Genomic DNA, 14,961 nt, shown 5'->3' with positions numbered 1-14,961 from the left:
ATGACGTTCATCATGCAGTGGGCATGGGGAGGGTGGTTATCCGTGAAATCCCCACAGGACAAAGGGGTAGGAGGGTTCAAAGAGGGCCACCTGTAAAAGTTGATTAAAGGAAGAGCTTAGGTGTGAGGAGGGGTCAGATAAGGTAGTCTTAGTAGGTACCTCGGCTAAAAGGGACACAAAAAGGCAGCACACGGAGAGGCATTAGGGTGGGATGTATGAGGCACCAGATCAGTGGCATATTGAACATATTTTAGCCAGGACAGGGTAGACTGAGCATTTCTCTTCAGTTGTGTTTCCTGTTCAAGAATATTGTTATGGGTTAGGTGGAGTGGTAGGCCCACACCAGCTGTTGAGAGATATGAATATCAGCAGAGGGATGTGCAGCATAACCGGTGGGCTATAGGTTTCCTATGATTCCCTTTCTCCATCTTTCATCCAAAGGGTCATCTTCTAACAACGGTGAGATAGTTATTTAGGTTTTGAAATAGGCTATTTCTTTGAAATCTGAGTTCAATTTTACAGGATCAATAATGGCAGGCACTACAATGATCCAGATTTGTGAGGCAGCCTGCTCTTCCTTTGCAACCCTTTGTCAATAAAGGATGCAGAGAAAGGGGTCAGGGTCACAGTTAGCCTAGACAGGAATAGAGATAGAGCTTTGGCAACCATAGTTGGGGCAGTCTGTGAACTCAATCTGGTTCTTGCAATCATAGGCTTCCTGAACAACAACAACAAAAATGTCAGTGGTACATATTGGGGAGAGAATTAGGGGGTTAAGCAGTGGCATAACTTGCCTATAATGTAGCAAAGACTGCCATTAAGATAGCAGAGAGAGAGGCTTGAGGAGGCCACGTGCATTGTGCCTTCATCACAAGGTCATGAATGTCCTTTCAGATGATCTGGTTCCTCAGTTGCAGGTGTCTCCTTCTGGGTCTTCTCCTTCTTTTTCTTGTCATCAAAGGCAGACCATTTTCTTGGTTGGTGGAGAAGTGTCAGAGGTTTTATGCAGGTATCCAGTTAGGCCAAAGCTGATCCTGGGGAAAAACACAAACAAAAGCCCTTCCCATCGTGAGGAGAGGTCATGTCAATTCCAGATCCTGTCTAGGGACTCCTGCTATCTCACTAACCAGGATAATGGGGAGGGAAGTATTTTATGGTTTTATATAATTAAGAATGTTTAGTGTTGTTAGCATTATTGCCAACAGAACCTTACATGGGTAAGAGATTGCAAAAACTTGCCTTTTAACTGGGTTTTTATGTACCCTTTCAATTAGATCTTGTCTTTGGGGATAAGGGACCCCTGTATGGTGAGTAACTTCCCATATAGAGCAGAAGATTTCAAAGTGAACGCTCATGAAGGTGGTCTTGAGTTATTATGGCAGACAGATAATGGCAACAAAAAGAATGTGGGATATAAGTTTCTTAGGGCTTTCTCCTGTTTGGGCAGTGGTCCATATGAAGTGGGAGTAAGTGTCTATCGTAACAAAAATGTATTTTTGTCTCCCAAATTAGGGTACGTGGGTGCTTGCCTTGAGGCCTTGGGGGTTAACTCCTGTTGTTAAATTGCATGAACTGCTGTTTGTTATATTGTGAAGAACATGAACTGCACATTTTTATAATCTAGTGTAGTTGATTGGATGGAATATGGGGGAATCAGGATTACAATTCTTTAAGGTTAACATGGTTGTGGGAGTGAAAATTCTTTTTTTTAAATTTTATTTATTTATTTATTTATTTTGTAGTTCAAGGGTAACTTAAAAATTCCTGTTGTGACTGAGCTGCCAGGGGTTACATCTGTGCAAGGGTTCTAGGTTATCTCCATGCATGGTCCTTGGTTGGAGTAGCTTGGGTTCCCTAGTAATGGGAACAGGGACTGTCTATGACTGACTCTTTGTTCACCTCCCCTGATAGGGGAACAGCCTTACCAGGGCACAGAGGAATACAATGAAGCCAGTCCTGCTGAGACCTGATATACTAGGGTCAGAGGGAAGGGGAGGAGAACCTTCCCTATCAGTTGTCTTGGGGAGGAGCATGAAAGGAGATGAGAGATGGAGGGTAGGACTGGGAAGGGTAAGGGAGGGGGATACAGCTGGGATACAAAGTGAATAAAATTTTTAATAAAAAAATTAATTAAAAAAATTCCTATTGAGGCAAGTTGGTCAGACAAGGAGACAACTTGGCCAACCAAGAATATAGGACCAGGCAGGAGGTATAAGACTGAACACGTTGAACAAAGAGAGGAGCTATCCTTCTTTAAATCAAATTGGAAACTCTCATGAGCAGATGGGCAAGGGGATTTTTGTCTAACTGGGCAAGGGATCTGCCAAGCCAGTGGACCAGGTTAACAATATACACGCTGTTGAAAGGGCCATTTTCTTTCTTTAGGGCCATATAGACAGCATAGAGTTCCCTGAATTGAGGGGAGTAGCCAGGGAGCTCCCAGAAATAAATGGTTGGGGGCTGATCTCCAGGGTGGGAAAGTATGACTTTAGACCCCATTTTCCCCCATTGGTAAAGATGGAATAGGCCTCAGGAATTAGTTTTTATGAAACGAGGCAGGGTGGGGAGCAGCCATGTCAAGAGGGGCAGAGCAGAAGCACATTTCTCGTTGGGATAATGGTTATTGATTTGCCCAGAGAACTCCATTAGGGTAATGGCAAGGCAGGAGTGATTTTGAAGTAATCATTGGACATCCAAAAGAGAGAGGGAGTCACAAGAATTGGATGCCCTCCAATGACAATTGACCCACCTCTGGCCACAGTGATACTACAAAATAGAAGGGCTCTGAAACTCTTGACAGAAGAACAGGAAGGGTTATGTCATCCTGGGGGAGGAATGTTGTTTCTATCCAAATGAATAAAGATTGGTTGAACAATTAAGACCCTCCATAACCTCTGCAACAATTTGAGGTCCTGATATGCATTCAATAATCTTTCCCTTGGCACTCCAACGCTCTCATTGCCTAGGTCTTGCTCTTGATGGGGCCAATTGCAGCCTTCGGAGCCCTCCTCCTTCCCACCCCATGCCTTATACAGTTTCTCAGAAAACAAGTTGCTAACATAGCCAAAGTCACTGCCAACCAAGTTCTAGGACAGTATCAAGCTATTTTCACAGACTATGCTGATACATATGATGACACAGCCCCATGATAAAAATCAAAAGGGGAGATGTGAACAGATGAGGGACTGTAGAGCATTGTGTGTGTCCTGGGTTTCTCTCAGAGAGCACAGCAGAAGTGGGGCTGCTCCTAAGCTTCTGTTTCCCTCCAGAGAGCTGGCTTCTCAGAAATCATGCGACCAAAGGGCAGTCTGCAAATCTAACTGATAAGCTTGACTTCCTCATGCAAGCTTTTGTATTTGATTTGGTGCATCATGAACACTTACCGTCTTCATTCAAGTCCCCTTAAGCAATTTTAGGTGCACTTTCTCCCTTGTTCATTTTGTCCTCCCTTTACCCCATATTTGAGGTACATAAGCTAGACCCCAATTTCAATAAATGAACTATCTTCTGACACAATCTCCCTGGTTCCTAACACCTGCAGTACTCACCACAGCTGAGACCCTGCTCTCCAGCTCATCTGCACCCTGAGATCACCATGTGTAAAGGTAAATTGGGGTCAAGGAACCCACAGGGAAACAAGGCTTCAATAAGCAAGAGATGAAGCCACATCTTTACCTCTCACCCTGAAAAAACTCAACTGCAAATGGATGAACAACCTCAACATAAGACATGATGCCTTAAAACTGCTTGAAGAAAAATCAGGACACATGAATTTACAGGCACTGTGAGGACCTTAATAAGATTCTGGTAGCAGAGGAAATAAGAGCAACAATTAGTGAGCTAAAAAGCTTCTGTTCAGCAAAGGAAACTGACAAATCAAGTAGAGAGACAGCCAACAATTGGGAGAAAAGTGAAGCCACCTGTACATCTGGCAGAAGAGCAGTGTCTAAAAAATACAAAGAAATTTTAAAAACTGACCATCAATAAAACAAATAACTCAGTTAAAAATGAGCTGTGGATCTGAATATCAAGTTCTCAAAATAAGAAATACAAATGGCCAGTAGATACTTAAAAAGAAATTCAACATTGTTAGCTATCATGGGAATATGAATTAAAACCACTTTAAAATTCCATCTCACCCCAGTCAGAATGGCTGATCAATTCCCAATAGCTATGAATTGGAATCAACTAGATGTCTTTAAACAGATGACTGAATAATAAAAATCTAATACATATACACAGTGGAATATTACTCAGCTATAAAGAGATATGAAATCATATAATTTATATGTAATTGGATGGAACTGGAAAATATATATTTAGAGAGGACACCCAAGCACCAAAAGACAAATACCATGTGTTCTCTTTCATATGTAGATACTAGCTTCTAATTTTGTATTTTGTGTATTTAGCTTAGAGAGCACATAGAAATAAGAAAATGAATAACAGGCCAACAAGGGAGAAAATGCATTGAGAAAGGAGGAATAGTAAATTATAAGTGAGATGAAAGTATACATGGGAAATACTGGAAGCAGAATGGTATCTCTTAGAATAACTTAGAATTGGTTGTTTCAGACTAGGGAGATGGAAACATTGATAAAACACTTGCCAAGCAAGAATAAAGAGCTGAGTTCAGACCCCCAGAACCCATTTAAGGGTAGACATGGTATCATGCATCTATAATCCCAGTGTTCCTACAGCAATATAGGAAGTGGAAGGTGGAAAATGACAGGCTAGCTAGCCTGATTTATATACCAACAAGGGGCCCTGTTCAAGCAAGGTGGATGGAAGGTAAACAGCATACAAAGTTTTCCGGTGACCTATATATGTGCAACATGATAAACACTTGAAGCAAGCACGTTCAGACACACACAGGTGAATGCACACATATTCACACAGAGAGAGAGATTGAAAGGTGATTGTTTTACATTTTATCAACAAACATTACTTTCACACTACGATCTACAGAAGTTAGAAATGTACATCAAGGTGAGGAGAGTCACTAGTAAAGGAGACCCTCAAAAGAAAATTGTGCCAGACTCTTGAAGGAAGGTGGTGATAGGTGTGCATTTAAAAAAAAAAAACAAAACTGAAGCACGTTAAAAATGTCAGAATATACTGACTTAGTAATTGAAAAATTTAGTCTTTATTATTCAATTTATACTAAAGTCTTTGCTTGCATTCTATATGTTCCTCACTGTGCTGAGTATGGTCATAGATCATGCATAATTCTCACCTCTCTAATCTAAGTGTGCTGATCCAATTCTCTATGGTTTCTGGCTCTATCCATGAAACCAGCTCTTTCCTAATTGCTATGATGAGAAAATGAGGTGGTCAAAAAGATTTATGCACTGTTTGGAAGAAGAACCACAAAAGTATTCTTCATTTTCACACACCATGACACCTGCTAGATAATGCCATAATGGGGAAAAATAGAACAACAAGAAAAAATAGGACCACAGCCAGAAGCCATTCAGAGACTTTAGACAGGTTTCTAAATCATTTACTTCACAAGATAACTGTAAAGGAAAAAACATCTTCCCATATGAGGCCCCTTTTAAAGAAATCGACTGTATGTGTCTGTTTTGTGTTGTTGTGACAGAATACCACTGACTGAGGAGTTTATAAGAAAAGGACCTCATGATCCTGGAGAATGAGAAGTCTAAGAACTTGGTATTAGCAGCTGGTGAGGACCTTCATGCTGCATGATCATACACTGGAAGAAGGAAGAGAGGGTATGAGAACAATAGAACAAGAGAGGAGTAAAGTAATTTTATAATAAATCACTTTGGATAACTAAATCACTCCAACCAAAGTATTAACCTACTCATAATGGTTTTCATCAGGTATCACTTTCCAATATTACATTAGGCAATAATTTTTCAACTTGGGGGCCCAGAGGCCCAAGCTGGATCTGACCTGAAAGTCTCCTCACTGAAGACTAGCTTTTGTGGTACAAGAATGTACCATGCAAGGTTCCAAATGATAAAAGCAACCAACAATCTTACCCCACTATGATGCCTACTAGCTACAATGACTGGCATGGTATGATAACCCTAAGGGTACAATAGGGACACACATGCCTTACTGCTAACCAATAGCTCTCTAATTAGACTAAAGTACCACTCACAACAAGAAAGAAAACATTACTGGTACTGAAAATCCATACAACCTAGGGCTAGGAAAGTCATGGATCTTAAAGAACCTACAATTGGCCCTTTACTAAACCAGCATAATTCCTAACTACAGTCTAACTATTTGTCCTTATGTCCACAGATAAGTGTAACTCTCACCACACATCAAGGAACTTCCCTTTGCAACACAGAATATAACCGAAAACCACAAATGATCAAAGTGAAGGGTTGTGGAGTTGAGTCCTAATTGGTCTACAAATGATCCAGTCCTAACATCTACAACACAGCTTCTACACTTGAGGCCCAGTGGTTATTTTGGAAGAGGTAGAAAAAAAGATTGCCAGAGCCAAAAGAATATGAAATTTTTCTATGCAATTGTGCCTTCTAGAAATAATACTAGCTCCACCCATGAAGTCTTTCCAACATGGCTGTCTAAAAGTGACCCGAACAATGCTAACACAACTAGATATGCTAATGTAAAAATGGAATAGCTAATGAGTTTTCAACTCTAGGCAAAGAACTACAGGCATCTATGGAATGCTAGTAGTTGGAGGAATAGTCTTTCCTGTGGAAAGCAAAAAGTAAATGATATGATAAATTATAATCTCAAAAAATAAAAAAAATATATATTTTCATTTTTTTAAAAAAATGGGATCTCTTTATGTAGTCCTGGATGTTCTGGAGCTTGAAACCTAGCTCAGGGTGGTTTGAAACTCACAAAGATTCTTCTGACTCTTCCTCCCAAGTGCTGGTATTAAAGGCATGCACCACTACACCTGGCCAAATATATACTTTTTTAACTTTTTTCCACATAAATTGTGATGTACATTCAAATTATATATCTTAACCCTCAAAATTTTTATGATATATAATATATAACATATATAATAACATAGTATTCTATTATTATAATATATATTAACATGATAATATATAGAGATGTTTATATGAAACTTTGAAAGACTCCAGATAACCAAAATAATCCTGAGCAAAGAGAGAGCTGGAGGTTTGGTCAGAGTTCAAGTTGTACTACAGAGCTAAAGTAACAAAAATAATGCAGTATAGGCAGCTATATCAATCAAGATAATAGAATAAAATGTTCATATATAAGCCCACACAGCTATGGCCTCCTGATTTTTGACACAGACCAAAAATATACATTGAGGAAAAGATGATCTCTTCAGATGATAGTGCAGAGACAGAATATCCTCACACAGATGAATGAAACTAGATCTCTATCTCTCACCCTGCACAAAATGACCTCCAAATGGGTCAAAGACCTTAATACAAGATCCCAAGTAGTTAAAAAAAAAAAAGTAGGGAAATTTTTTAAATACTTAGACATTAGGTAAGGACTTCATGAAAAAGACTCTAGTTACTTGGGGTAATAATGCCAATGATTGACAAACTGAACTTTGTAACACTGAAAGGCTTCTGTACAGTAAAGAGGATAGTTAAGAGAAAATGCAGCCTACAGAATGGAAGAATATCTTTGTGAGCTACATGTGCACCTAAGAAAGGATTGGCTCAAAAAAAAAAAAAACAAAAAAAAAAAAAACTATGTAATGAGAAATCAAAGAACTCAATCAATACATGGGCTAATGAATGAACACACAGTTCTCACTAAATAAAATTCCAGTATCCATATGAAAATGTGTTTAACTCACTAGCCATCAGAGAAAATGCAGATTACAACTAAACTGAGATTCTACCTCATTCCAGTCAGAAGAACAGTCATAAAGAAAAATGAAAAGCTAATGCTGGCAAGGATGTGAAGAGAATCTCTTCTGGTGGGAAAAGAAAGCAGTCCAGCCACTATCAAAGTCAGTATGGCAGTTTCTCAAAAACACTGAAGGTAGATTTACCATGAGACCCAGCTATAGCACCCCAGTGTATTTACAGGAAAGACACCATGTTCACATACCAGAGAGTATATTAATGCACTATTCACAAAAGATCAGTTATGGAAAGAAAACACTGGGTGTGTATCAGCAAAAGAATGTGTAAAGAAAACGTGGTCCACAGAATAGAATTTTATTCAGCCAGAAAGAAAGTGATATCACTGTGCTATCGTTTGCCAGAAAATGAGTACACACTGAGTTTACTTTATTAAGCAAATTAAACCTTCCTCAAAAACAACATATTTTCCCTCTTATTTGTGCATCCTAGATTATGCACAGAAACATAAAACCACGTATGACTGTGTGGCATGAAAATAGAAACAAAACTGTGTAGTGAAATGAAGAGGACCAGCAAGGGGAAAGAGGAGAAGAGGAAAGAGAGAAGGAAGGGGAAAGGAGGAATAGTGATGGGGAGGAGAGGGAGATGGGGGATATGCTCAAAATACATTGCATAGTCGTGTGAAAATATCTTTATGGAATCCAGGACAATGTATAGCAAATATAGACTGATAAAAAGGAAAAGGCACTAGCTGTCATGTGTATTTGCTCTGCTCATTCCTTAATACCATTTCATTTAAGGGAATGATTTCTTTCCCCTTCACTAAGAAAGGGGTGGCAAGACAATATTCCAAAAAAAAAAATCAACCAGAGCAAAGAGTATCATTACAAACTTCTAAGGTTATATACTGGGAAGGCTATTTACTTCTGTGTATCTTTGTACTTTCTGCATCACAGCTCCCTAAAGCTTTGAGCAGGCCAGAGCGCTGGGCTTGAGAGTCTTGGGCATATTGTGAGGCATTTGAAAGAGCACTCAAGAGTCAAGCCACCAAGATTCATACCTCCCAACCTGAGGTTAGAAGTCCCTGATATGTGGGGCAATCCTTCCTCTGGGACCAGAGTCTCTCCTAAATACGAAAGGACCCCTCCCCTTCTCATCAAGGCTTCTTGTAATGGGAGCTCATAAGCCTCTGGGTTCCTTGTGGACCAGTGTGTTTCTTGGGGTTTTCCAGGGAAAAGGAACCAATGGAGTAGATATAATTATAAAAAGAGATTTATTAGGTTGGCTCATATAGTCTGAGGCCGAACAGTCCCATAATGGTCATCTGTAGGCTAGGGAAAGAAATATCTGTAGCTGCTTGGGCCAAGAAGCTGAAAACTTCAGAAATGAGAAATAGGGACAATGATACAGAACAAGTTCAGGGCTCGAAAGCCAAAGAACATCTTGCACAACATTGAAAACCACACACATGAGAAGGAAAAGCAAGAGAGAGAGAGAAAGAGAAAATATGTTTTCTCCTTTCTTCGCTTCCTTCACAGCTCAGCTCTGAACATGGGACCAGCCGCATACACATCTGCACCCCGGCCAACGCTCATCGGCATAACAATCTAAGAGACTGTGGTAGCTAGACTTAGGGCAGCTCGACACACAAGTTAGAGTTTATCTGAAAGGGCGGCAATGCTGCTCTCCCTATCGCCACAAAGACGGCTGTTCTTCTGTGCCCCTGAAGTTCTGAGAAAACATGCTCCTAGTTTCATTTCTGTTGCTGTGGTAAAACGCCCTCACCAAAAGCAAACGTAGGTAAAAGAGGCTTTCCTGAGCTTGCCGTTCCAGGTCACAGGCCGATGTGGCAGGGAAGTCACAGAGGCAGCAGGCTGGGACTTCTGGTCCACATCAGACCCACATTCAAGAGCAGAGAACAAGCAATGCAACCCTTCTGCCTGCCTGCTTGTTCTTAACCGAGTTTTCTCCAGTGGTTTTACAGTCAAGGGCCCGGACTGCAAAACAGCGCAACTCAGATTCAGAGTGTGGGTCTTGCCACCTCAATTAACAATCTAGACAATCCCCCATTCCTGACCTAGGTAATTCCTCAGTAAGACTCCCTGCCAGGAGACATTTAAAACTACCAGGCACACCATTTTAGAACATTATCTCCTTGGGCCTTTGTTGCTCATTCTATCGTTGGGTCATCTCTGGGATCAGGAACTGATTTTCCCACCATTGTGCTCTGTGCCTGCAATACTTTGTAGAAAAGGTGCAGAATAATGCCTTATTTGTGGTTGCGCACTTCCTGGTACAAAACTCTATTCTTGTATTTCTTGGCATGTTTTCTATAGCTAGACATACTTACTGTCTCAAACCATTGGTGCTGTTAAGACTAAATAGCTGAGACTGAGTAATTGGAAACAATAGAAATTTATTTCTCATAGTGCTGGAGACTGAGACAGCCAAAAATCAAAGCAGGTTCACTGTTCAGTGAGCACTCAGTATCTCCATCCAGGACAGCCTTTTGCTCTCCACACTCCAGAGAGAACAAAAAGCTCTGTCTTCGTGTGGCACAAGAGATGGAAAGGCTACAAGGGTCCTAGCTGGTTGCCTCCAGCCCTTTTATAAGGCGACTAATTCCATTTATGAGGGCTCAGTCTTCAGGACTTAATCGCCTCCCTAAGAATTCATCATTTAATACATTTGCATGGGGGCTTAAGCCACAAAGTGAATTTTGGAGGGTCAAACATTTAAACCACAGCACCTGCTGTGTTTTTCTCTCTGCCCTTTGCATTTGGCCCTCACCTAAAGGCAAGTGTGCAGTATTAAGCAAATCCACAGTGGCAAGCCCACATGGGTCTGTGTTTCTGCTTTGCCCAGGTTTCCTGCAAGCCAACTTCTCAACTGCTTTAAGACCTCTCTTGGCCCCAGTGTTGATTTAGTCATTTGCACTGATTAATCCCTTAGCAACACAGAATGAGAAGCAGTAGAAATTTTTACAAAAGGGCATAGAGTTTGACAGAAAAGCATTCCTCCTTTTACTTGAATGTAGTATTTGAAACTTAAAGAGAAACATATTTAAAAAAAAAAGAGTAATGTGCCAGATTCAATTAACAATCCAGACATTTCTTAGTTATCCTTTTGACTAAGTGACAAGTAAATCCACTCAAAGGCTAGAAACTCCTTGCAGTTTTAGACTTTCGATTGTACTGGGGTAAAACCATGGCCTCCTTTGTGCTGGGCTCCAAATACCCAAATTTCTCACAGCCTAGATCCCCAACCCCTTTTTCTCTTGCAATGAAGATAGGTGACCAGGTGAGAAAAAAAAAAGACATGCAAATACCAAACACCAGTGAAATAAAAACTGGAGTGAGTGGAGCAATGATCTCTGAAAATAAGGAATGAAACTGGGATGACTGAGAAGTATAAGTAAGGGGTATGTATCAGATGAATCTAGCCCTTTAGAAATTACTGAGACCTAGAGGAATGATACCAGAATGATATAGATGGCAGATGGCATTCCTCAGGGGCTCACTGAAGAGAATGGGCACTGTGTAACTCAATAGCTATGAGCATTTTTTTTTTTGATGCTTAAACTTTAGAGGGCATGCTGGCTGATTTTGTCAAGATATCTGAGAAGAGAGGCTCTTTCTTGAGGAAATGCTTCCATAAGATTGTCCTGTATCCAAGCCTGGTGTGCATCTTTTGGATGGGTGGCTTGGCATGGGAAATTCCATGCCACAGGATGCAGAACCACTGATGGGAAGGTGGCCCTGAGTTATACCAGGAAACAGGCTGAGAAAGCCATGAGGAACAAGCCAGTTGTGACTATTCTTCCATGGCCTCTGCTTGAGCTCCTGCCCTGGTTTCCCTCAGCAACAGAGTATGATTTAGGAATTGTAAACTAAAACAAACCCTTTCTTCCCCAAGTTGCTTTGGGTTGTTCTGTTTCATCACAGCAGTAGGAACCCTTAGAGCAGAAGTGCACCGCTTCACAACAGTATTCGAATTTGATCCTTAAAGCCACCATATGATGCAGGGAGTAGGTGCAAACGTGTTTGTGTGCATGTGTGAGCGTGTGTGCATGCTCATGCACACAGGTAAATGTGAGCATGCATATCTGTAGTACCATATGGACATCAGATGGTATGTTATGTCACCAGGTCCCTCCTTCTCTGCTTCCCCAGTCCTAGGGTTCAGAACACACATTGCCACACCTGGCTTTTTTATGAGTGCTTGGGATCTGAACTCAAGTCCTCATGCTCCAGTAGCAAGCACTTTACCAACTGAGACTTTACCCTAGCACCTCATATATGCACTTTTCTCTCAGCTTTGGGGTGAGTGGTAGAAAAATTAACTCATTTGCCTTAAGACACAGCTGGCCATTGACAAAACTGAGAACCACCAGCTAACTTCAAATTATGCGTGCTTCTCACTGTCTCAGAGCCATCTCTTAGTCCTTAACCTTCCTGTTAGACCTCATGCTCTGCTTAAATTTGAGTAACTCTAGCCTCTTCCTGGACATTCTTTGTGTAACAGGGTTTTTCTTAAATAACATATCAGTATGCCTCCCATGAGGTTCCATAATCTACACTCATCTCTATCTTGGAAATAGGTCAGAATTTCCTATTTCCTAGTCTGCTTCTTTGACATAGGCAACCCTTCTGCAAGAGGATTGCTTCTGTACCCCAGAGCCTAACACAGTTCTGAGTGTAAGCCGTATCTCAGTGAGCTACTTATAAAGCTGGAACACACAGTAAGCACTTTGTAGCTGCTCCTTCATGGCTTGGTGAGTTGGCACTAAATGTCCATTGTTCTCTAGTCCTGTAAAGTATCCAAATTCTCATGTGGCAAGCTTTGGTTCTGGTGAAGGAGCTCCAAGTCTCCTGCTTCATGAAATTTTTATTTCCCCATATGATCTTTTTTTTTCCTCGCTTTTTTCTCCAGATATGAGCTGTCCCATAACCAAGCTCTCAAGGTGCCAGACTACAGCAGCACTCCTCCTTTCTTATACGACGTTCTCAATAGCAATAGTGAAAAAACAAAGGAGCCGCGCATAAAATCGCCTGAGAAGGCTCACTGTTGAAAGACAGCATTGCTCAGAGGTCAAAAACGAGGTTTTGTGACCACACTGCCAGTTATAATCATGCCTGTGCCAGTCCTACTCTCAGGATACTCCAACCTCTTCATGTATCTCTTTCCAAGATGGCAGAATAGGATGGTACTAGTATCTAGACAGAAAGGTATCCTTTTACCCCATTGTTATAGCTGCACCTTAGAAAGATTATATAGACTATCATATAATTAATAAGTACTAAACTGTCTTCCTGACACAGAATCTTATAGTTTTCATAATTTGTGGGACATAGAAAAGACAGAACAGGTAATATGTCTCTATGTAAATGTGTATACATAAGTGAACACATACGAGTTTATACAAACACCTACCTATTATCAAAATTTGATTTTTTTGAGGTTGGAGAGATGGCTCTGTGGCAAAGGTGCTTGGCACATAAACTGGGTGACCCAAGAGCAATATCTGGAACCCACGTAAAGTGGAAGGAGGAAGCTGAATCCACCAAGTTTTCCTTTGCTCTCTACACATACACCATCACACATGTCCTAACACACACACAGACCACAAGAACCATCATCATAATAAAAGTTTTAAACTTCAATTCTCAAAGGTATATTGCATGCAGAAATCATAACAGACAATGGGGCTAGAGAAATGACTAAGCTATCCCAATCCCTGTCTAACATAGAAGTAGACGAATTCAACAACTAACCACATGGTTACAATAAAATATGATAAAAATCTGTGAAAATAAGTGTGGAATGCTATGGTAGTACACACTGGTGATCTCTAGCTAATGAGAGCATTACCAGATGAAATTAAATTAAAGCTTACACTCTGAAGACACAAAAGGATAGACTCAAGTCTGCAGGACTGGATGCAAGCTTGCTTAAGGATCTGGAAAAGGAAGACAGAGGGTATATTCCAGGCAGTGGAAGCAGCAACAGTTAAGTAATAAAAATAATTTGAGCTACAGAATGTTTAATAGCACTAAGACTTAAAATTCACAGGACACTGACAGAAGAGCAAAGTGAAAAGACAATGTTAATCACATGATGAATGCCTTTATAATCCGTTCTGAAGGGTGTGTATCCTAAGGATGATGAAGAGTGCTTATGTGTCTTCAAGTCAAGTGATGGCATGATTTAATTTCTCATTCAGAAAGCCCACCTGCTAGCAAAAGGGTTGACAGATAATAAAGGGAGAAGACTGGCTGGCAAGGCAGTGTAGAACTGCGGAAGACAAGTGATGGTGGACTGGGCTCAGAAGGAAGATGGCTTGATGGGGAGAAACTGACAGATCTGAAAAAATTGTGGGAGGGAAGATTGACAATTTTTTGGTGATGGATTAAATGTGAGAGCTGAAGGAGTCAAAGATTATCCTGAAATGTTTAACTTGGGCAACCAGGTGAACAGTTAACCAATGCAAGGAATACTGAGAGAAGTGACTAGGGTATAAAAAAAAAAAAAGAATAATTTGGATTTGGGTCTTTTAAGGTTAAAATACATGTGAGCTATTCAAATGGAGGTAACTTAGGAGCAGATAGACTTGTGGATCTAGACCTGAAAAGAGTGATATGAGTTAATGATATAGAAATTATATATAGAGAGAGAAGTCAGTTTCCAAAATAGAAATGAATTGGGTTCATCCAGAGAGAATGTGCTTGAAAGAAATCTCCTTATGGTGAAGTGCTGAGAGTAGTGGATGAGCTGGGACACTGTATCGGGGGTCTGAGGGGAATCCTGAGACTGAGGTATGTGAGAAGGGCAATCTCTGCCCCTGTTTCTGATTTTCAATGATTGGCAGATGATAACACCCCTTATAGATGGAAAGAGGCACAGAGAACTCTTTTTTTAATTATTTTTATTTTTATTTTTATTAAATACAGTTTATTCACTTTGTATCCCCCTGTACCTTTCTCCCTCTTCCCTCCCAATCCCACTCTTCCTCCCTCTTTCTCACCTGTGCCCCTCCCCCAGTCCACTGATAAGGGAGGTCCTCCTCCCAGTCCCTCTGATCCTAGTCTATCAGATCCCATCAGAATTGGCTGCATTGTCTTCCTCTGTGGCCTGGTAAGGCTGTCCC

General features: G+C 40.7%; 1 protein-coding gene across 1 annotated transcript in view; it reads left to right on the top strand.

Annotated features, from left to right (window-relative positions):
* The window catches only part of LOC129681357 (serum amyloid P-component-like), a 29,691-nt gene extending 20,249 nt beyond the window's left edge, over positions 1–9,442 (top strand). The window contains 1 exon segment of the mRNA XM_055613272.1: positions 9,353–9,442. Coding sequence (XP_055469247.1) covers positions 9,353–9,442 — 90 coding nt within the window.
* Positions 9,443–14,961: the final 5,519 nt, after the last annotated feature.

This window comes from Psammomys obesus, unplaced genomic scaffold (assembly GCF_907164565.1).
Source record: "Psammomys obesus unplaced genomic scaffold, mPsaObe1.curated_primary_1811, whole genome shotgun sequence".
NCBI classification, from domain to species: domain Eukaryota; kingdom Metazoa; phylum Chordata; class Mammalia; order Rodentia; family Muridae; genus Psammomys; species Psammomys obesus.
This window is presented reverse-complemented; position numbering and strand designations above follow the sequence as displayed.